Source organism: Dicentrarchus labrax, unplaced genomic scaffold (genome assembly GCF_905237075.1).
Source record: "Dicentrarchus labrax unplaced genomic scaffold, dlabrax2021, whole genome shotgun sequence".
NCBI classification, from domain to species: Eukaryota; Metazoa; Chordata; class Actinopteri; family Moronidae; genus Dicentrarchus; species Dicentrarchus labrax.
Genome location: NW_026136720.1, coordinates 5553608 through 5577569, shown reverse-complemented (window position 1 = coordinate 5577569; position 23962 = coordinate 5553608). Strand labels below are relative to the sequence as shown.

The following is a 23962-nucleotide window of genomic DNA, read 5'->3' as shown; positions in this document are numbered from 1 at the left end:
CTTACTAATTGTCCTGTCTTCCCCTGGAATTCATCGGGAGCTGTGAATAACACCTTTGGCAGTTTCTCAAACTAATGAGAAATGGTGATGTGGATTGACACGATGACCTTTTGTTGACAACCACTGAATACCTTCTTCAGCAGTGGCATATCCTCATGAAATACTGAAGCACTACAGGTTGTTGTCAGGTCTCCCCCAAATAACAGAGCTGACCTCATGAAAGTTGTTATATTTAAAAAACTGCTCTGAATATTGTATACCAATATATTGTATACTGCTGAATATTGTATACCAATATTCAGCTCCACGGTGTTGTACATCGGCCACACTGGTGCTCTACGGAAGAGTATAAGAGTATGATATATGCTGATTCTTGCATTCAGTTGCATTGTGTTGTAAGGCGTTCCTTCTACTGCACCATAGCAAATATTGTAATTAGTTAGCAGATCAGTTTCATGTTGTTGTCATGGTGTTGACTCCTGTGTTTCTAGGCTCATTACCTTTGAGGGTGTTGGGCTGCAGCTCTTTGCATTAGTGATCACACGCACAGAACAAAGCTTTACGCCTGCAGTCAGATGTCCCCAGAGGTTACTGAAGCCTCTCTTCACAGATACAAACTGTAAATGACAATGGACAGGCGAGGAAATCAATATTACACCCCCAAAGCAGTGCTGGTATGAAGTTTATGATTACAGATGAGGCATGTTTGTGCCTGTGGAGATGGAGAAAGATCACATCCACTGAAATAAAGGTAATGTGAGGTAAGACTGTGTTGCCTTGGGTTTGAGTTTAAATAATGAAGAGGATTACATCTAGGACTATGATGCCCTAGAGATTTAGATTTAGACTGCTCAGACTAATGGAAGAAGCCACTGGTGCATAGTTCATGTATTGATAATCTGTTTTTTTGCATCCGGTAGTACTGAATTCGTTCTCATTTTTGTGCCAAAGTACAAGGTAATACTGCAGGACACAAGTGGGCATATCTGTGCATGCTCCAGCTGCTGAATTTAGAAAAAGATCTACACAATAACAAAGGTCATTTGGTCTTAACATTGGAACATGCTTACAGGGAAATATGTCCAGTCATTTTTCAGTTCTCTGCCAACAAAGTATTAAACAACCAAACACACTATAAATATTTCATAAGTGTTTCCACATAGCAAGTGTTTAATATTAAGTCTGTAATATGATGAATGAAGTTCATATAGTTATGTTTGTTTTGATATGTCTGTTGAGGCCATGGAGGAGAAAGTCATGTATGAAAAGAACATTTATGATATAGGTCACCTTCATTTATAAACAATAAATGAACTGACTCAGTGTGATTCATCTGGCTTTAATAAGTTAGTGTACCATTTCTTTCTGCTTGGTCAGTTTGAAAAATGGTTTAAAAAAGTCAGTAAGACAAAGGGAAAGATGGCACTGAACTGATTTGTTCTTGCTTCACAAGTTTTCAAAAAGATCACTTCAGCCAAAACAAAACTTTTTGATGAAACACATATAAAAGCTACTCTTTTGAACAGTTTCTAAATTGTCCTCATTTTGTTCCAGATGGCATTATAAGCAGCTGTACTGTCATGGCCATGTATTAGCCATTTCATTCTTAAGACTTGAAGTGATGTAAGATCAGGCATACCTCTGATCAATTTCCAATCCATAGCCTGGGTCAGAGTAAACTTAAAGGTCCAAGAGTCATAAATATTACAACCATCCGGAAAACTAGGTTTGGCTTGATGCTCTCATTTGTGCAGTATATTTTCTCCAGCCATCGTTCCTTTTCTTTTCAGGGGATTGAGGGTTTGATCCCTGTTTCTGTGTTTTCTTTGTCTTACAGAGAAAGAACGTCCACCTGCTGCTGAATGTATTTTTGCTGGCAGCCTGGGGAGCCGTCCTGTTGGCCTGCCGCTTCTACTGGATGGGTAACAAACCTCCGAACTTCTCCAACTCCGACAACCCGGCAGCCGACTCACCATCGCTCCTCACCAGGATGCTCACCTTTTTCTACCTGCCTGCCGTCAACTTTTGGCTTCTCCTTTGCCCAGATACACTCAGCTTTGATTGGTCAATGGACGCCCTGCCGTTGATCAGGAACGTCGCTGATTGGAGGAACTTTCATACAGTTGCCTTCTACCTTGGATTGCTCTTGCTTGCTTGGTTCAGCCTGTGGATGCACCAGACAGCTAAGGGCAAAGACACCAATGGCAAAGCGCATCATTACACCAATGGCAGAAATGGAAACAGTAATGGGCACAGTTACCAATATAACAATCATGAACACATGAACAATTCCCACACAGACACTCACATTACTAGTGCACAAAATGGCACCAAAAAGCATTATGAGAGCAGGACTCCTCTGCCCACCTCTGAAAATGTTGTGGTGTTCTCTCTTGGCTTGTTGGCTATCCCTTTCCTCCCTGCCACAAATCTGTTTTTCTATGTGGGGTTTGTGATAGCAGAGAGAGTACTGTACATCCCCAGCATGGGCTTTTGCTTGCTGGTTGCAGTGGGGATGAGGTCTCTGTATGTCCGTCTGCAGCGCAGGTCCTCCAGGGCTATGTTGGTGTACTTCAGCGCTGCCCTGGTTCTGCTTTTTGGTGTCAAAACTGTTTTGAGGAACCGGGACTGGCAGAATGAGGAGATGCTCTACAAGTCAGGGATTTATGTCAATCCTGCTAAAGGTATGGCTCAATTCGGATTCATTTGAATCAGCATGCATGCAGTTTAAGTGCCCTAATATATCGAGGGGTGAGAACCAGAGAGGTGGAAGTGACATTCAACCAACTTAATAGGAAAAAAAGAAAAAAAAGCGACCATACTTTTTGACGCTGTGTATTAAATTAGTCTTTAATGTTAAAATTCAATGAACAATATTCTGACTTTAATTGGCAAAACATCTTTTCTTTCAATCTTTAAATACAGTTTTAGCCCCAAATAGTTCAGGGTGTTCAGTTTTAGGTCTTTTGATTTTTGATTGATAACTCTGGAGTGGTTTAGAATTAACCTTGCCAGTAGAAACAGCTTATCAAGAGCTTTCATTTGATATTTAACTATTTTTTGCCCAAAATGTCACTTACACCCCTCACCCCTTGATATGTACATACACATGTTTTTGCCCTTTCATACACATTCACACAAAAACCTTTTACCAATTATATTTGGTTGTCTGAACAGTGAGCAAGCTTTTAGACAAGGTATTGAATGTGATAATGTGTGCTGTCTGTCTCCCGCTTCCCTGAATAATTCAAAGTAAAGCTGCTTCACAATGTCTTCTCTTCATCACTAAGCCTTACCCCAGAATATACAGTTGCTCACTAGTTGAACTCAGTGTCCCAGAAGCAGAATGAGACTGGTGTGAGTTGTACCCACTCAAGGCTAAATTTATTCTTAATTATTAATTTTTTTTACTGTTCTTCCAAAGAATACAACAGACTTGTATCTCTTTATCACACATCTTCTTATACCCAGCATGCAGTCTGTTTAATGACACTAGAAGCCCTGTCTCACTTGGAAGGGCACCATCACCCGTCTCGGATTGGCACCTTTAACAGCAGATAAAATATTCAGTAGCCTTCACATTCAAGGTCATCAGACACAGATTCCTATCCAAAGCAAAGTTCTTAGAGCTGCTGAGGAGGGAAGCAAGGCAGGGTACTCGCAAGGCAACAGCAGGACATGTTGTGTTAGCTAATTTCCCTTTCAGATTCTGCAGCAGAGCTGAGGCATGACAGCTGTTTGTTTTGGCAGGCCATCAGCCGAACAGAGCAGCAGCAGTGTCCCCGACTCACATTCATTATAGCTAATATGAGATTTGAACAGAACACAACCTCAAACACAGACTCAGTCAATGGTTCATTTGAACTGTGAAATTTGAGGATGCACAAAGCAGCTCTTTCTTGTGAAAGAAACATAAATGAATTTGTGCTTTGTGGATGCACAGTTGAATGATGGAAGCTTTAGGTTGTTTTTCTGCTGTTTATACTGAATATTCTTCTGGGATTCTGTAGTTGTTATGATTTTCAACAACTAAACACTTTAAATACATTGCTTAAAGGCACACTGCATATTTTAGCACTTTAAACACAACAAAAGCAGCATGAGCCAGCACTTTATCTTTCCATTCAATATGACTTGTGGAGATGCAAGAAGAAATCTTTACACAGTGTTACACTCGTGCATTGATACACAACACCATAAATGCACTATTTATTTATTTATGGGGCGGGGGGGGTTATTGCCTTTAATGGATGGTGACATGAAAAGGGGGAAAGACAGACGGGATGACACACAGCAATGGCCGCAGCGGTACGGACTTAGCCTTGGTACAATCGGCATTGGCCACTTTTTTACATCCAATTATTTTCTTTTTGTTCCATCATTTATTTTCACACTCCGCAGTCTCTGTACAAAATCTACAAAAGCTCTTAGCGACCTTATTTCACCTGTCGCTTACTGCACTCTGCCATTCAACACTAATGCCGTTAGCTGTGCAATAGCACTGTGGTGGTCTTCTTTTCATTCACACTGTCACAGGAATGACTGGTGGTTTTGGCACCAACCTCCCCTGGCGTCTCAGCTCTCTTTATCCATGTCTTGGTATGCCAGCAGCAATAGAACAATATTCTCTTCAGAGGTTAAAAAACACTGAACCCACGTCAGTAAGTGGCTGTGAATAACAAAAGAAAATCATTACTCACCACTGAAATGTCCTCTCCTGCTGCTTTAATCTCAGAGCCTTTTATGATTCTGAAAAAGCTGTATTAAAGAAGGTTGCCACAGATTTTCTCTTATATCCTGTTCGATTAACCTTTTCTTTTGTAACCTGTCAGCATGGGGCAACCTTGGAAATGTCCTGAAGAGCCAGGGCAAGATGGAGGAGGCTGAACAGGCGTACAGGAATGCCCTTTATTACCGCAGCAACATGGCTGACATGCTGTATAACCTGTGAGTTTGTGTTTTGTCATTTTTGTGTTATAACTTTTTATATATTTTCTTATTCTTAATGCTCGAGTTAATTTGCCTTTGATTTCGTTTAGTATTTGTTAATGTCAAAGTGTGGCTGTAAGGCTTTTGTACTTGATTTTAGTGGCTCATTGCTGTTTCAATGAGGAGTGTGTGCAAACAAATGGATGAGTTCTCCTTTTACATGCATGTGTCTATTGATCAGAGCTGTTCTCTCAGAGGAAGGGCCGTGTAGTCTTGTATTCTCTAGAGTGCTATCTGTCTGACAGGGTTATAAATGATGCTGTTTGAGCCTGGGGGGGCAAAAAACATCCACAGGCAAAACTCAGTATGCTCAAATGTCTGCGGTTTGCTAGGATCTAAATCTTCCTCTTTAGTTTAATCAGCTGCTTGTGTTCTTGTCTAATCCTAACAGAGGCCTTTACTTTAAACATCTCCTCTTTTGAGTTTCTTTAAGCTCTCAAGTGACTGTACCATCTTTCCTTTTGTCTGGTCCAGGGGTTTGCTGCTACAGGAGAGCAACAAGTTCTCAGAGGCACTCCACTACTATAAGCTGGCCATTGGGAGCCGGCCAACTCTGGCTTGTAAGTACAGCTCTTCTTTTTTATTGACAATCTCCAGCTCTTGTGGTTGGGGCTGTGCTGTGTCCAGGCAACAGTGAGCACAGGCTGCGTTTTTGTGAAGGAAGAGGAATAGGTGGCAAAGGGCAGTGGGTATACAAATGGATTCAACATTCAACACAGCTGTCTGACTGGTATTCAAAGCCAAGTCATGTCAACAGATCAAGCAACTGTATGATGTAATTTATCACAAATTCAGGGCATGAAACTCATTTTATTTTGTCACTCCTACATTCAAATACTATTTCTTTCTCTCAGTTTAGTGTGTCTTTTCCTCCCCATTGCTCATCACTCTTCTTCTCCTTCCCATGAGAATTCACCACAATCTTCCTGATGAGCACAAATGGCTCACAATCTTACCTGATCATGCACTAAATTAGCTCCCCATTGTTCTAGGCATCAGTCAATGACAGATAAACAGAGAATCTTAAACGTCTCTTCCTTTCTACCCCCGGATTAATTAAAGACCTAATCAAGATCCCGGTTAGACTAGAAAATTTTCATTCAGTGTGCAATTATTCAATCTGTTATAGCTGATAACAAGGTTAATTAATTACCTTAAGCGGCAGACATGTTGAAGGAAGAATTAGAATGTGACAGTTCAAGCTTTTTTCAAGGTCGCATCATTACTCACTGCCTAATTGGGAGCTAACTAGTGCAAACTGTAGTATTGTTTTATTTATATGCAGGGCTATTCTGCTCTGTGCTAAAATGCTATTGATTTCTGTCGCAGTCATCAGTTTAGAAGGCTGATGAAATTGGAAATTTGAAAAAAAAAACCTGCTTCTGTCTCTCTGTGGTTTGTCTTATCTGTTCCACTTTCAGTTTAGATCCATGCGATGGAGAAAAGTCTACATATTGACCCAAGAATGCAATACCATAGGACTGATAAGGCTGTGCGGTGTAAGGATGTGGAATAAAATAATGTGAGCTTTTGAGATAACTGACACCAAAGGCAGGAGAGGAAGAAGATAATTTGTTTTGTTGTAAGAAAAGGCTGTGTGATTCACAGCCACGCCCCTTTTATTTGATTATATGTCAACACCTTGTAGAAGAGCCTTCCAGATTGATCTGCCGTGTCAAGTTAATTTATTCAAACAGCCCGACTTGATAGGGAGTTGTTTGGAGAGGCAGGTCCATGGAGACTAATTACTCTCTGGCTGCATGTGGAACATTAGATGTTGTCTTTGACCGCTGGTGGAAAAGTTTAGCAGGGGTCCAAAGTGTCCCAAAGGCAGCATACCAAGGTCAAAGGTACAATAAAGCATGAATTCGATCAACAGTGGTTTATTCTTCCACCTCAAAGATACTTTAAATGGCCAATACTAATCTTTTCATCTCCGTGGCTGCAGGTCAGGGAGAGACACTTGTAAAGGAATTAACCATTTAGGGAAAATGGTTATCCACATAGAATTAGCAGAAAAGGCTCTTTTCTTTGAGGGAGCTGTCAAAGAATCCAAGCAACAACAATGAGTCCCTTAATAAACACATACAGGAAGATACAATCTTAGTTAAATAAAGAAAACTGAATAAGGAGGAGGTTTGGATGGTGGAGGAAGCTGCAGTCATAAACGGTGTTGGCATGAATACTGTTGAGAAGAGTCAGGTTGTATTGGCCGCACTGTACACCTGCCAGATTCTTAAGCATGAAGGAAACAGCTGTTACCAATCTGCCAATGCATGCTCAATGTAGGTGCTCTGCCTGAACTAACATTAATCTCTGTTTTGTTTTCCCATCAGCGGCCTACTTGAACACAGGTATCATCCTGATGAATCAGGGTCGCCTAGATGAGTCCAAGCGCACCTTCCTGACCTGTGCTGATATCCCAGATGAAAACCTGAAGGACCCCCACGCCCACAAGAGCTCAGTCACCAGCTGCTTGTACAACCTGGGCAAACTGCTCCATGAACAAGGACATCAGGAGGTAACGACCTATAACTGCAGAAATGTATTTCACATTCTGATTTTAAAAATCCTTACAGATACATGTATGTATTTCAGCACCTGGAACATTAGCATTAAATTCTCATAACTCCGTGGTACTGTTGATGGGACTTGATTTAAGTTCATTGCCTCATTGTTGTAGAGCTAGAATAACTCATTTATTTATTATTTATTCAACGCTGGTAAATGTGAAAGCCAATATGTTATTTGTCAATAATATTACCCATAGAACACTTGCCACAATAAAGAATAACAAATCCATAAAATGCACCACATAGAGATCAAAATACTGTTGTTTTTATCTTTATAATATATTTTGCCCATCAAAATATGAAATGTAAAATACCTTGACTGCATTTCCTGTAGTTCAAATGCATCTACAATACTGTAAGTGGCCACGTTAGGTACACCTGTACAGTCTAATGCAGTCCAATACGACTGTTCTGCCATATGTCCTAGTTAGTGATGGTGTTGCAATGAACTGCATTGTATTCAGAGATGTTTCTAATATTCATCCCTCCTCATGTAGGAAGTAGTAGTCCAGTACAACAACACCTCTAACTGTGACCTCAATATCAAACACAGAGTTGAATTTACACTTTTCTTTCAACAATTGCTACTGAGTGTATTTTGGCTTATATGTATGTATTTTGCAAAATATCTGAAAACTGTCTCACAAACAGCCCCATTACTAACATGAGAGTTTACAGAGTGCTACTTTACATACAGGCCATGCTGGAAAATGTAAAGCCATAGTGAATTGAGATAAAATGCAGGCAGTTGCCTAAGGAGCCTTTGGGGGACACTGAGAAAATGCGCAGTTTTACATGGACATGTTCCAAAATTGCCTGTGTCATAGGGGACACAGTGTTTTTTGCAGATAATCTTCAGGCTGTTTCTAACAAATTTGCTCTCTTTCATGCCCCTAAAGACCTACATTGCTGGCTAAAGTAACTCGTTTTCCAATGCTGCACATTTATATTGTACACAAGCACTGATGCTGCTGATTCAATCAGGACTGAAGCAGTGGTACTGCAGATTCAATAAAGGCTTTTATAAATTGTTGGCATGCCTGAGAAAGAGAGCAGTCCCACTTCCTCCGACCTCTAACCACAACATTTCCTTCAGCAATAAAGTAGTTTCAGCTCCTTCTACCATTTAAACTCTGAGGGACTCTGAGGTGAATCGCTTTACCTCCACTCTATACATACCAGAGTCAATATGTGACACTGCTCTAGTCGTCCTAACAGCCGTGACACTGAGGATAGACCCTTTCTGGATAGACTCTGTATAAACCAGCCTCCCAGCGACCCCCAATTCCACGCTGTGTATTCACAATGTCAGGGCCCCGGCTGCAGGGGAGGAATGACTAGTTACTCCACCGCCAGTTTCTCTGGCGGGGTCTCTCCGCTCTCTTATGCAAACATCCCCCACCTTCTTTTTTTTATTTGTTTCATTCACAGGAGGCCCTCACAGTGTTTAAAGAAGCAATACAGAAAATGCCAAGACAATTTGCACCACAGAGCCTCTACAACATGATGGGTAAGAACTGTTTTTGTTACAAGACCTAAAGCATAAAATCCGTTGTTTTTAGGCGCAGGAAAAATAACAGACAGCGGAACTGAGAGTTAAGGGTGATTTCTGGAGTATTTTGGAGCAATTGGGTGCTTTACATCATGATTTTTTGTTTTACTTTGTTGTTCTGGGTCTCTTAAAATGAATAACTTTTGTGTTTCTTCTGGACCAGCCACATCCAAACTGAAACTGAACCAAACTTTCAGTCAGGATTAGAGATTACTAATTGCAAGTAAGACCACTGTTTACAGCCCCATGTGCTGTTTTGCACTTGCAGCTTTAAATGCCCAGGGATCGCTAACATCCACTGTGGAGCAAAGATATCCCAGACTTTTTGGAATTTGTTACAAAAACAAAGGCTAAAATCACCCGTGTGAGTTGAGGTTGGAACTAAATCAATAGATTGATTGCTGTTTGTGATTGTAGATTTCCGTTAATGATTAAATATTTTCATGTTCAGAAAAGAGGAGGTCAAACATCTGTCATATCGCTAGTGCTGTAAGAATTCAGAAGCTGTTAACCACGGGTTTAGATTTCCAGTTGTGAATCCCAAACCTGGGGCTTACCGTAAGCCCTTGCTTAATAAATATGAAGATGAAAAGTAGGTTAAGCTTACTCTAGCCTTCTGTAGCCTAGAGTTTAGGTTAAACCAGGGCTTAGATGCAGTGCAAAAACCTTTAAGGAGTGTTATAATAAAGTAGATTGTCAACATCAAGCAAACAACCATTTATATCAATTTATATCTCTGAACTCCTTGTTTGAAACATGTAATTTTTGCTGTTAAACAGTGTTTTGACCAGACAGTAGTAAGGTTTAGAATATCATGTTAAGAGTTGATTTGCATTTCACTGCAAGAACAAGCCAGTGTGTTTGATTACAGCTGTAGAACAGCTGCTTTCATGCTCATTATAGCTGATTCTTTGCTTTTTGTTCTCCCTCCTGCTTTCTTTCTCTCTCATATACATGCAGCAACTTACACACACACACACATCAAGCCTGGGACGTGTGTAATCCAGACTTGGTAGTGCCACAGGTTCACTTATGTGTTGGCAAAATGCAATTTGACAGACCAGCTGAGATTATGTCAAAATGTTGATGAAAGCTCCAGTAACCGTTAAGGAGCAGCGCTGCGTCTGTAATGGAGGCAGTGAGCCAGAGATCTGTGATTTCTGCAGCTTAGCGTTGTTTCCTCGTTGAACTGATTTGCACATTTGGCACACCTGCTCATATGTATTTCCAGTTTCAGTCACTGTGCAGCTCTCATGCTGTTTGTCAGACGCCAGAGAGCAGAAGCTTTCATCATAGGGAGACCTGGGTGGTAATCTGCACCCTGCTGGTCCAGCTCCAACACTCTCCAATGGGCCGAGGAATGTTCCACTCCGTGGAGCTGGTTTTCGATGTCACTTCTAATTGCACGTCGATGTTTGTGCTAATCTCATACAGAGGTCTGCTGCCAGGAGAGCCAGACCAAGTGTTTTGGCTTGCTTTTAAACCCGTCAACAAATGACAGGGTTATGTCAAAGCAGACATGTACATCATTTTTTTTTTTAATAGTTCAGTGCCTTGGGTTGGTGGTAAATCTCTAAAATCCATAGAATCATGTCTATCAAACATATTGATGATTTATTAAACTAAAGTTATTCACCATTCCTTTAAAAAAAAAAAAAAAAACATGCTGTGCTCTCATTCTTGCACTTGTCAAATAGTATAAATCTCAGCGAGGAATGAAAAATAGACAGGCTGGCCATGGGACTGTCAGATTTGCAATATTCTTCAATCCAGTCTTTTGCTCTGTTTGATGTGAGCTGTTGACAAGGGCATTTTTGATTATGTAGCTACAATATCATAGATATCCAACACTTAAATCTGAAAAAAAAAGGCTGTACTGATGGATTTCAACTTAAAAATATATGCTCATGTATTACTTTACATCTAGGGGGAAAGGTCTTAGTCTAGAGCTTCAATTTTTTCCACAACAAAAGGAAGTTACGCCCTAAATTTTATGTCTTTTACATGTTTCTGTCTTAAAAGGTATCATTACATAGCATTATCGCTCACAGTAAAAGGAGAAAGTGTGTTTTCAAATCATTAAAAAGGCCCATGTGTTGTGATTACGCATGTGACACCTGTTGCTTATCACATTTTCCGATGAGGGAAGTGATTAGTCCTAATCCCCACAGATTTAAAGTTTCGGTCCTCTCCAGCCTAAACAAATTGTCCGCTCATTTGAAATATAAACCAAGTTACAAAGTTCTAGTGGAATTTTAACAACTGGGATACATTCAGTCTCTTCCCCTAATGTTGATTTTAACTGTGTTGTGTCCAATTACCATCCAATGTTGTCAAATTCTTGCAATAATACAAGTGTTATTGGATGGCTACGAAAAAGGGGTTATTGTTTTTTCAGGTGTTTGCAGGCAGAGAGTCAGATCTGGTGGTGGGGGAGGTATCAGATGATGTCTGACAGATCAGGGAGAGTGCGGGAGTGAGTAATAGACTCTATTCTCCTGTTTTTTTTAAGCCTCACTCTTAAATCAGCTTATTTCAGTTTTTAAGAAATAAAAATAACTATAATTATTTAAATGTTCATTACTTACTGGGTATCAGGTCTGCTGTGAAAGACATCGAAAGTAGGTTCAATTGTTTGTCATTAATTGTTTCTGCAGAATGAACATCTGCATTCTCTTAGTTCAGTGCCAGACAAAGAAAAATATCAAACATGGGGTTTGAGGCCGGAATTTCGTGCCCCACTGGACTGAGGTCTGGTGTCACTGTCATGGAAACCCACAGTCGAACAAAGGGAAGATGTGAGATGTCTTAACCTCTGACAACTTGACCCCTGACTTGACCCGCATTTTGCTCCCACAGGAGAGGCCTACATAAGACTGAACAAGCTGACTGAAGCTGAACACTGGTACAGAGAGTCCCTGCGAGCCAAGCCAGACCACATCCCTGCACACCTCACTTATGGCAAACTCCTGGCTATGACAGTAAGACTTCATTTTGTGTGTCTTCTATGTTTTAAGGCAAAGAAATTCTTTCTTTTACTAATATAACCGTTGAATTTATAAGAAACAAAACTGTCCTAAGTTAGATTTATACTTCTGTGCTAAGGGGCTACATCATACCGTTTGCTACAGGTGTAGGTTTCAAGATTACGCAACAGGCTGCAATATAGTTGACGTGCATCTCCTAAAAAATGTAGCTACAGAGATAGGCCTTCCACATGGGGCATGCAAGAAGAACTGTTATTAGCTGCTTGTGTTTTCACCTACAGGTTTCAGGTGCTGGTGGAGAAAAAAGTCAAAGAAAGACTCTCAGTAGTAATTTCCTTTTCAGTAACAAACATCCTACAAAGCTGTTGCTTGCAGACCTTCTGCTCACCTCGATCTTCGCTCTAATGAACAGTGATTAAGCTGTGTTTGTCTTCTATTCAGTAACACGACATGTGAAAATAATGTGTGTTTACGCTCTGTATCACAAAGTAAATGAAACAATGTAAACACAGTTACTGTAGGGCATACATCTAAAAGCTGATATGGCTTAATCGTGTACAATACAGTGCATGTCTACCATTGCAGTGTTATCCACATGTGAAACTCAACGCTATAATATAAATCAAAGCCTACTCCTTTGAGTTGACTATAAATTCAGCTTCATTCTCTAGTGGATGTGTCTTAATGTTAATCAATCAATTCCCATTCACAGATATTTCTGCCAGTCCACTGTATCAAACCGGTGAATTTCTGGTCTGAAGTCTGCCTTGCTGACTTCAACACGTCTGATCTCACATTCTTGCTTGTCTGAACCAGTTCTCATTCTCTACATGTACTCTCACAGTTTTTTTGCACTTTCCTTTTTACTACACTCTCTTTCATCTCTGCTGGCTTTTCATCAGTTCTCTCCAGTTCTTTACTGATGGTCGTAATGTTGTCCTGAAGTCTCTACAGTTAATCAATAGTGTGTGGGTGAGAGAAAGGCAAAAGATTGAAAGAGATTGAGCAACGAGAGAAGGTGGTCACGTTGTGCTTCTCAAGATGCTCCTGTCTCTTATGGGAATAGGAATTCTTGATTAAAAATGTTGTCCTTGCTGCCCTTTTTTTGGTCTGTGTAACTTTTTGCTAGGTCTTAAAAGAAGCTGTATTTGCAGCTTTGAATCACAAGTGAAATAAATATCAGGCATTTATCTTTCTCTGCAAAATAGAGAATTGAAATCTCTGAGCAAAATCTATTACATTTGCCCAGCATTTTCCAGGACGGCAGAGATAATATCTTCTCAGGGTCACGCAGCTGACCTGTGTCTCAATAACCAAAGAGAATGCTGTCTATGTGGAGAGGGGGCAGGGGCAGAAGCATTTTATGGAGTCCCTGAGTTTACGAGGAGGTGGTCATGAGGTTGGGTCATACAGCCATCCGTTACAGATCGCAGCGAGATAGGCATATTTTGAGTAGAGCTGACCAAGAGGAGCAGTTAGAGCTGAAAATGACTGCCAGAAGAGAAATAAACAAGTTAGAAGAAGAGTTGCTCAGAATGTCAAAAGAAGGGTGGGAGCCTTCAGCTGACACCCCTCTCTCCCACAGTCTGGGCCCTAATGAAAGGAAGTAAATGTGTTCAAAAGCCTGGAGCGGTGAGATCTGGATTTCCACAGAAAAGCTAGAGTCTTCCCAGCCCTGTCCCTTTTCATTTCCTTCATGGAGTCTTTTTCAAGTCCTTTTCATTTATAGTCTTTCTAAAATTATAAGTTTGTATGTTTTACAACTGATACGTATGGAAAAATTTTACCTAAAAATAAAGTATCATTTTTTGTTAGTTTTTATACCACCACTTTACCTTAGGACCTTAAAGGAATAGTTTCACTTTCTTGAAAAGAGTTAGATGAGATGATTAATACCTCTCTTATATCAGTTCGTCGATATGGAGCCACCACCGACAGCTGCTTAGTACTTGGAAACAGCTAGCTTGCCCAAATGACTAGTTGAATCTGGGTTATTTAATCTGTACAAAAACTGAAGTGTCATGTTGTGACATATTGCGGTTTTAGTGAGTTTCAGAGTTGCTGGAAGACAGATTTTGTTACCTTTGGACAGAGCCAGGCTAGCTGTTTCCTCCTCTTCCCAGTCTTTGTGAAAAGCTAGGCTAATACGTTGCTAATGGTAGCTTCATATTTACCATAGAGATATGATATCAATCTCATCGAATTCTCTGTAATAAAAAGTGAAATGTTCCTTTAATCTGAACATTGTGTTAATGCATCCTCTGTGAAGCAGTCTTACAGTTGTCGATCATTGTGTGTCTGAATTAAATTGAGCTCCAGCATCATTCTAGATTGATTTCTCCGTCTGTAGTCAGATAGATGGTCAGCTTAAAGAATAGTTTAACTGACACCATGGATAAAAGTTGCTTGTTAAGCTGACATGAATTCCTCTCCGTACAAAAGCCACTGGACATCAAAAAGGATCTGAATCCAAATTCTGTCAGCGAGGACCATCTAACACAATTCTTTAGAGGAGAGTGTTAAGACTTGGTCAAGTGGACTCAGGGAAGAATTCAGTGGGCCGTGAAGAAAAACTCATTTTATTTAAGAAAGTGTTATTGATTTTGGAGGAAAGTAGAGCTCAAACCTGCAGGGATGAATCTCTGTAGATCTGTGACTATGATGGATGGTAGAGGGGTTTTGAACCCCCTTGATCCTGTGAGTGCAAATAATGCCATCAGAGAAGGGAACTTAGTTGTTTGGACAAGATTGGTCCCTTTTTATCCATGAGAAAAAGTTAGAAAGATTTAGAAGTTAGAAATGGGTGCCATTTTGCCACTGTGGCTATGGCCTCTGTGCCTGATGACAACAGCATTTAAAGATGATCAAAACCAGTGCAGTAAGTTGACCTGCCCACCAGCCCCCGCTTCTTTCATCCCCTGCCTCGGCAATCCCTGTAGCAACAGTGTGAGTGATGAAGAAGCTTCGGATACTGTCAGGGGTTTTGAGGTTCAGATCCCTGCGGGAGAGGTGGAGAGACTGCAAGATAAGGCTTTGACAGCAGGGTCAGAGCAGGGTGAGAGGAGGACGGTGGAGCATGAGCTGGTAGCTGAGGCGCAGAGAGTAAAGAGTTTCTGTGATTTGTGGATGAGGGGAGGAAAGTAAAGCGGAGGAAAGTAGATTTAATCACACAGATCAGTGTCACCTTCCCGCTGCGCTGACCCCTCCACACCTCTGCTGCCACCCCGGGGGTTCAGGATGTGTTTCGGGGCTCTCTGCACAGAGATGGACACAGCCGCCTTGATGCTTGTTTTATTGGAATTCAGTCATCTACTTGTCATTTCCTTAGCTAATACGATGCAGGCTTCATTCATAATCACCTCGGCGTCCACAGAGCCAGAGCTACATCTGCAGTTTATCTGGTGTTATCAGGAGAATTAAATGTGTGAGTCACGCACCAATAAGCTCAGCATGTGTGTGACAAAAGGGAGGATATTGTATCCAGCTGACTAGAATGAAAAGTGGATATATTTAATAGTAGCATTTGGTTTGAAGGGTGGTTGGCAGTTTGTTATTGTCTTCCTGTATCAGTCCTCCTGAAGCTAGTGGCCTCAAGGTGTTCATTTCAACAAAGACGGAGCGTTGTCATGTCAGGAAATGTGGAAATGGTGTGACAGCAAGCTACCTGGCTGTGGTTTTCACTGATCCTCATCTTTGTCAGTTCAACTTCCTTTAGCACTCATGTCACATAGAGAAGTTCATATTTTTTCCAGTATATAAGTTCCACTTCAGAAAGAAAAATTCTGGCCTGCAAACAGACAACTAAAGATGCATTTCCATTCTGTAAGTCTGACAATTGTTTGAGGAATATTTACTTTGTCGATCCCTTCCCAGGGAATAAATCTTGTTAGTCCACATTATCAAGACTTGTCAGCATGAATGCCAAATGGCTGCCTTTATAAAGTATTTTTATCTAAAAATCGCAAATACTTTGGTGTACAACCAAATACTGGCAAAACTCCAGCCTGAGCTGTACTTTGTGTTTAGTGCCAGTTAGTAAATTAAGATGCATCATGATGCAGTATTGTCATTGTTAACAATAGCCTGCCAACATTAGCATTTAGCTCAAAGTACTTCTGTCCCTAATTACAGTTCACAGAGCTGCTAGCATGGCTATGTTTGCACACACTAGAGTTCTCCACAGGCCTTAACCTGAGACCCGAAGTTTACCCACATCTTCAAGCCCTGACCTAATTGAACCTGATGGGTACTGCCAACTTTGAGAGCCAATCCAAGATCCTGAGCCTATATGCTTTCTTCGTTTTATCTTTGCATTACTGACTGTTGCTGTGATTTGCCAGGCATGTGTAACACATTGGCTGTACTCTTTACACCTCTTCTAGGCAATGTTGCAACAACACATATGGATGCACAAGATTTGCACAGTCAGAGAGCGAAAGAGGGAAAATTCTGATACATTCCATTTGACAATAATACCAAACCTGATCTAAAGCAAAGACTGGGTAGCACAGCTTTAGGACAAACCTTTCCTGAACCAAAAAATGTTGAAATAAACATAATCATTTCTCTCCCTGTCCTAAATAGGGTTAGTCATACCTTAGATAATAAGTGTGGGGGGGGTAGTACTTATATTAAGTTGGAAGCACTGCCATGATTTTGAGTAGGCAGAGAAAAATAAGTGCTGGGTGGGTTTCATGATTATTCAGACATACAGGTGAGCCAAATGAGTTATAATCCAGAAATCTGAAGATGAAAGAGAATGCAGTTGCCAGTTTAAGGGCATTCAACAGTGAAGTAACTAACAAGTAGTGTAACAAATTGCCTCTCTAGGGATTAATAAGAACTGTAATAACATTTCTTTTAAGAAGAGTAGTAAGAAATGAGCAACTTGTTACTGTTTTGAGGTCCTAGCTCCTAACTGCCTGACTGGGCATGGGATCCATTAATATGCTAATACATGTCATAATCCAAGTCTTCCATCCACTCACAACTGCAACTCATTTCAGAGTGTGAAAGCTTAATTCTGAGGTTTAACAAACGTAGGCGTCTGTTATTATAAAACCAGCTGGCCCTCAAACATACACATTCCTACATCTGTGAATACGAGTATAAAAATACACAGAGATTATGCTTTTCAGACTGGAACTGTGATCACTACTTGGACACCATCAAGTCTATTAAACATATACTTAGCACAGGCATGATTTTCCACAGCATCAAGAAAAACCCCATTCAGATATTTACATTAGAAAATTATGTATTTATTGATTCTGCAGCTCTCTGAAAATGTATATGCTTGACTAAGTATACAGTCATTATTGTGACACTATACTGATTTGTAATGTGCTGTGTTTCACACTGACTTCATACCATATATTGTTTTTTCTGGCTTATGCAATCTTTATTTAATCCTACTTCATCTTTTCTGATGCTTTGGCATTTTACCTCAAACCTTTATAGACTCCAAATTAACATTATATTATTAATCATGCAAATGCATTACCTTTTAATGAAGCACACTCTGCATTGTTAATGCTAAAACATCAACTTTTATAGATGAGTACACATTGTTAATTGTTGATCAGATGGCATCTGGTGCCCAACTGAGAGCAGGGATGTGTCAAAGTCCCAGCTGGCACTTCTACTGGCCAGCTGCTCTGTTCTATTTGAGCTGTGATTGGTTACGTGTCACAGTCTAAAGGACCTGAGGGAGCTCTTGTGGTCCACAGGGCTTCAGTGACGCTTTCCCTCATCATGCTTTGCTCACCCTCCCAGTATGGATTATTTAATCACTCTAAAGGCTAGAACAACACTGCACACACAGATTAATACCTCAGTGTGTGCTCCAAGCACCTGTGCATGCATATGTGAACCTAAAGAGCCTATTAAAATGTATACATATAAATGATCAAGTTCACTGTTTCTCTCTCTTTCTGTCTCTTTCCTCTCCTCTCTTTTCCACCCTCATGCTCCATTCCCATCCAATGCTCTCTGTCTTGCTTCACAGTGGTCAGGCCACACACACCGGCAATCTGTGGTTATGCTCTGGAAGTGTTATTTGTACAGATAAAAGTGTGTAATGAATGAGCCTTTGCCCTGTCTGGTCCGCCGTGCCAAGCATGACAATGTGTACTTTGACAGGACGACACATGAGCTTGAAAGAATAACACTCGTGGTCCATGTGTTTCATGTCTATTTATTAAGATTTATTGTTAAAGTAGGTCTGCGGTTTGGAGAGGGACATTAGGTATACACAAAGGTATTTTGGCCCTTGAGCTGAGTGTGGAGTTTTTATAATGAGCAGTTTTAAGAAGCAGTTGAAACAATAATGACACTGTGTTTAATCTGTCTCCCTCAGGGGCAGAAAACAGAAGCGGAGAGGTACTTCCTGAAGGCCATCCAACTCGATCCCACAAAGGGAAACTGTTACATGCATTATGGTAAGTATAGATTTATAAAATGTTTTTGTTTAACTTTCAATTTGACATATCCTGACTTCATTCTTACATCCTCAAATAATATATTTGGCAATTTACCACATACGTGCACTTGTGTGCACGAAGGCAGGAACTTACACACCTTGGCTGGTTGTTCAGACAACAGTGTTGGCTGACCCCTTTGCCATCTCTTCCTCCACTCAGCCGTGGTGTCAGTCTGCACATGGTTAGTGGAGGATCGCAGAAGAGAGGATGATTTCCTCAGATTGTTCTCTTTCATTTGATGGAAATAAGGAACGTGACAATTTCAGCGTCTCTTGTCTTACATTATTTCCATGTGATTCGACATGACTTGCATCCAATTTCTTCGATATATAATTACTGTCATAGTAAGATTTAGTTTGAATAAGCTGACAAGTTAATTGTGTCCTTCCTTCAAAATCCTTTGAAACCTTGTCTGTCTGAAACAGCATTTTATGACGAACTGAGGTGTCAGCTGGCTGTCATTGCACCAGCGTGTGTGTGACATTTAAAGCGATCAATACACCAGGTTAATAGTGGATTTCTGCATTTTCTTGAAGTACTGTATCTCTACGGTGTCACCTCTTAATGTTAAGAACTCTGTCTAAGAAAAGGTGAACTGTATTGATTCACACAAGGAAAGAGTGTCATTGCAGAGGCAAAGAACAGGATATAGATGGACATGCAATTGATAAATGATTAAAGGTGGAGTTTCCACATTATATAAACTCTCCTTTTCTATTCCTCCAACATAAACCATCCATTTGACAGTACCTTACTCTGATTATGACTGGGTGCAAGTAGTTTACAGATGTTGTTTCCTTATGTTTATTGTTTAAGCACAAATTTGGATACACAAAATGGTGTAGTGTGTTACTGGATAGTCATAATTGGAGTTGTTTTTTATATGTAAATGACCACACAAACCCCAAAGCTTGGGTTTCCCACTATCCTGGAACTGGCCAAGTTCTGTGTTGACAACTAAATCCTCCAATATTCTCATAAAAGTGACAGTGTGACATGATAAATTAAAGTATCAAAGTCTGTATACACAGACCACCATTGTGAAATATTTATTGATGCAGGGACTCTCTTGCTTTTATTACTCATAGATTTGCTACAATATATCATAAACCTTCCATGCACCCTCCTGCAGACGTGTTTGTAACCTGGAGCTATTTTACACTCAGTCATGGTCTGAAGTCTCATTTTACATCTGTCCCTCACCTCAGGCCTGTATTCACGGCTTCAGTTTCCTCCACAGTTATTAAGAAAAATATGCTTAGGTTCACACAGTGGTTTAGCATCCTGGTACAGTAGTGAGGCTAACCAAAGTCAACAGGGTATTAATTCCTCTCTAAACCTGGCCCTTACAAAGGGGTCCACCCCTGGTTCATGGCCTTGTCAAACTTCTGCAATCCCATCTCATTCGGAGGGTCCACAGACTTCAAACACAGCCACACCCGTAATAAGACACAAACCTCCTGTGAGAAACATTGTCATTTTAAAGTAACAGATCCATCAAAGTTCGCTAATCTCAACAAATGGGTCTGAGAGATGGCCAAAGAATGATAAGAGTGGTAAGTTGCACCCATATTGAGTGTTTCAGCACATTATTTCAGGGGCAGACCGTGCTGTCCCTCTACCAGGGCCAAAGGCAACACCTGCAGACTGTGTATCCCTCTGTTCCTTTGTGGGATTCCCTCAGCGTTTTAACAGCGGTGCTGTTCTCTCCTGCCCTGCCAGGTCAGTTTTTGTTGGAAGAGTCGCGGCTGCTGGAAGCGGCGGAGATGGCAGAAAAAGCTGCGCGCCTCGACAGCGGGGAGTTTGATGTGGTCTTCAGTGCAGCCCACATGCTCAGGTAGGCGTTTGATTAGAATTTGGAGTTTGTTTGTTTTTTTTTACATTTGATGATTTACATAGCCCCAGAACATGCACAAAGACACTGAATATATTTCATTCTTTGTATCTGAGATGGGTGGGCCACAGTTTTCCACGGCTGAGTAGAAAGGAGGCTGTGTATGAAAGAGGGAGGTCTACTGTCTGCATGGTTTATCCAGGGGCTTACATTACTCCTCAGCCAGTGTGATTTACTTGGCTGTACTTTGTAATCCTCTTCTCTCTCTGCAGTGCCAGCTAGAGAGCTGCTGGTTTGTCTTAGCATGCTGTGCAGCTATGTATCTTCATATGCTGTCTCTCACTCTATCTCTACCTCTCTCCCACTGTGTCTCACTCTTTCTCTGTTGGCTCATAATTGAAAGTCTGCTTCCAAATCAGTGCTCGGTTCAGCTGATGAGCCTGAGCGGCAAAGCTTTAGCAGCCCACAAGCTGTTGTGTTTCTGAATGCAAGCCATGAGTGGAAATTTGTAAATACAGCCATGTGTCAACTTACAGTATGTTGCCCCACTGACTGAATAAACCTACACAATTATACAGTATGACCAAGTGTAGAGATTTTCTTCTTTAAACGCATTATGGGTTCAGACTTATAGCAATCAAGTCAGATAAACTTTTAATGTCAGCCTGTAGTTGTAGAAGTCAAGAGTTTCTCATTGCAGCAATATTGCCCATGTGCTGAAAAACAAAGAACTACAATGTTCTCAACAGTCAACAAAATTGTGGCGAAATGGCTGCATAGCCACCGTACAGTGGCAGTGACATCTAAACACAATCTAATGTTATACTGATACAATCTACTCAGATCATTCCAAAAGGAGTTATACACTGTTTTTATCAGGTTTTATTTGTTATCAAACTGCTCCAAACTTGTAACGCATGAAAACACAGCATATTTAGGCCAATTAAAATATGGGATAATTTGGAATAAAGCATGAAGTCTCATTCTGCTGATAGCCTATGAATGCAGCAATAACCCCCTGCCTGTAAAACCAAATGTACAATTTTTACACTTCACGGATTTGCTACAGATTAAACAAATGAGATAAAACGTGTTCATTTGTGAGCTTAAGATGTGCTGGTGGGTGGATATTGTACCCTTTGGATACAGTCAGGCTAACTGTTTCCCCCTGTTTCCAGTCTTTATGCTGAGCTAAGATAACCAGATGCTGGCTGTAGCTTCATATTTAGTGTACAGTCACAAGAGTTGAATCAGTCTTCTCAGTTTCCTAAACTCTCTAACTTCCCTTTAAGACCACTAACCCATGTATTTAATCACCAGAGTGAGAGAGAAAACCCTGCTGCTGCTTTACCTGAGGGTACAGCATTGCTACACAGCTCTATGTAAGATTCTTGTGCTGCTGCTTTATGTGGAGCTCTTCCCCCACCAGTCTGATCACGCAGGATCTTCACCACCAACAGCTTTCCGTATTGAGAGCCTCTTCCAGGGTCCAGACCCCTGGCAGCTAAAGAGGGCTTCAAGCAGTGCTGAGGCTGAACTTTTCTCCGCCTGCTTGGCATGGGGGCTCGCTCCTCCACAGCTCAAGTTCTTTATGTGTTTGTCTTGGACGCAGACATGGAAAGGCCCTCGGTTGGTGGGGACAGAAGTGAATCTACACGGGAGAAGGGAAGAGATTAAAAGGAGGGGCAGACACTCTCAGATGTGCAAATGTCTTTAATTGCCCTCTTGGGTCCTTGGTTTTAGACCATTTTGCTTCCAAACTAATAATTTCCCCGTGCCTCTTTTGAACATTTTTTTTTCTTTATTTTAACTAACTCTGGTTTATAGTATGAATGTAATACAGGGCTGTTTGGGTAATGGTGAGGCCAATGGGGATGGATGTGCTTGTACTTCCCTTTAATGTGCCACATCTCAGTGAAAGCAACAAATTAGCAGACAGCATGGAAAATCAAATAGCTAAATATATACTCAAGTAGATTATGTCCTCATAGTTCACCTCATAGATTCCCATCCAAACCACAAGCCTAACCCTTAAATTAGTTTACATTGATAACCATAATCCCATAGTCCCAATGGTAAAATTGGTAGCAAGTTATGTAGGTGTACTTCACCTACCTTTGGGGTAGACGTCTGTGTTTAGTGTAGCATTCTAAGAGAATTTTACTCTAAAATGTAAAACTGTGTTTGAGACAGATGGAACAGCTGTGGTTTTAGAACAAATATCTGGCAGTTGTTAAAAATGAAATTTGTTCATTCATTCATTAGTATCCAACAATGTCAAGCTGCTCTCTCAGTGATGTGATTTGTGCATGTCTGGGGTTAATAAACCATCCCCAGACAACAAGATGTCAGGGTAAAAAGATCAGTGGTTGAGTTGCTGATTTGATATATGGTCTAGAATTTCCTTCCTTCCATTTTTTTTTTCAGTCATTCCTCCTCCATTTTCCCATCTATCTGCTACTCTTTATTCCTGCGCGCTTGTAGCCTAACACTGACTCTTCCTCGGGTTTAATCCCAGGCAGTGGTTTACATTCTTGGCCTCCATTGTCTTCTGCACTCTCAGAACCCGCAGTCAGGCAGCCGTAGGAGATCGCGCTGCTCCTTTGGCCATGGTGTGGGAGCTCTCCAGTTCTCCTTTGATAATGTGTTTATAAATGTGATGATGATATTATAGAATTAGATTTTGTGCTATATTTCTCATAAGGTTGTGCTTTCTAAATATTATGCTGGCAAACAAACATATGGTTGTGGTTGGACATGAAACCCACATTTATAATCTCAGGTCAAATTCAGCAACTCAAGTCGGTGTCTGGACCGCCTTTGGAATGTAAAGTGCTTCTTTGGAACAGAGCTGGAAAAATTCAGTTGTGCTAAAAAAATAAACAGCAGTGGCATGTTCGTCTGTATATCTTAAGTGTGTAAGTGCATAACATGTACTTGAGATCAAAATTATGATTTTTAGTCATGTTAGCATGACTCTAGAGAGGGTAATGTCGGTTTGTGAACTACTTTGGTCACAGACTGAAATATCTCAACAGCTAACTGAAAGGTTACCATGACATTTTTTATGCTGAGGATTTATACTACTGACATTGGTGAACCCCCAAATCTTTTCGTCTTGTGGTTTTTAACTGATTTGTCTCAACAGTGTTGAAAATGTCTCAACAATTATTGGATGCATTGCCACTAAATGTCATTGCCCCCTCAGGATTACTTATCAATATTATTTGTTAAAATTGTCAGGTCAAAACTATAATTTGTCCAATACTTGACTATGACCAAATACCTGGAAAGCAAACGGCATTCCAATCAGCATTCGCTGTACTTTGTACAATATTCTATAAGATACTATACGATTGGGGCGCCTAGTTAGCTCAGTCGGTAGAGCTGGCAACCCATGTACGGAGTAATATATATATATAGTTACGTATAAGCATTTAGCCCAAAACACCACTGTGCTGTGCAGTACAGTCATAGCTGCTAGCATGGCTGTGTGTTTCTCTCTACTTTTTCTCAACTCTCCCAATAACTGTGAATTCTTGGTT

At 40.7% G+C, this 23962-nt stretch overlaps 1 protein-coding gene across 1 annotated transcript in view; it reads left to right on the top strand.

Moving 5' to 3' along the window:
* The window catches only part of tmtc2b (transmembrane O-mannosyltransferase targeting cadherins 2b), a 92123-nt gene that overhangs the window by 58981 nt on the left and 9180 nt on the right, over positions 1-23962 (top strand). Inside the window, exons 3-10 of the mRNA XM_051381498.1 lie at positions 1838-2684; positions 4833-4947; positions 5464-5549; positions 7326-7510; positions 8994-9072; positions 11974-12095; positions 18460-18541; positions 20306-20420. Of these exons, the coding sequence (XP_051237458.1) occupies positions 1838-2684; positions 4833-4947; positions 5464-5549; positions 7326-7510; positions 8994-9072; positions 11974-12095; positions 18460-18541; positions 20306-20420 (1631 nt within the window). The remainder of the gene's footprint in view (positions 1-1837; positions 2685-4832; positions 4948-5463; positions 5550-7325; positions 7511-8993; positions 9073-11973; positions 12096-18459; positions 18542-20305; positions 20421-23962) is intronic.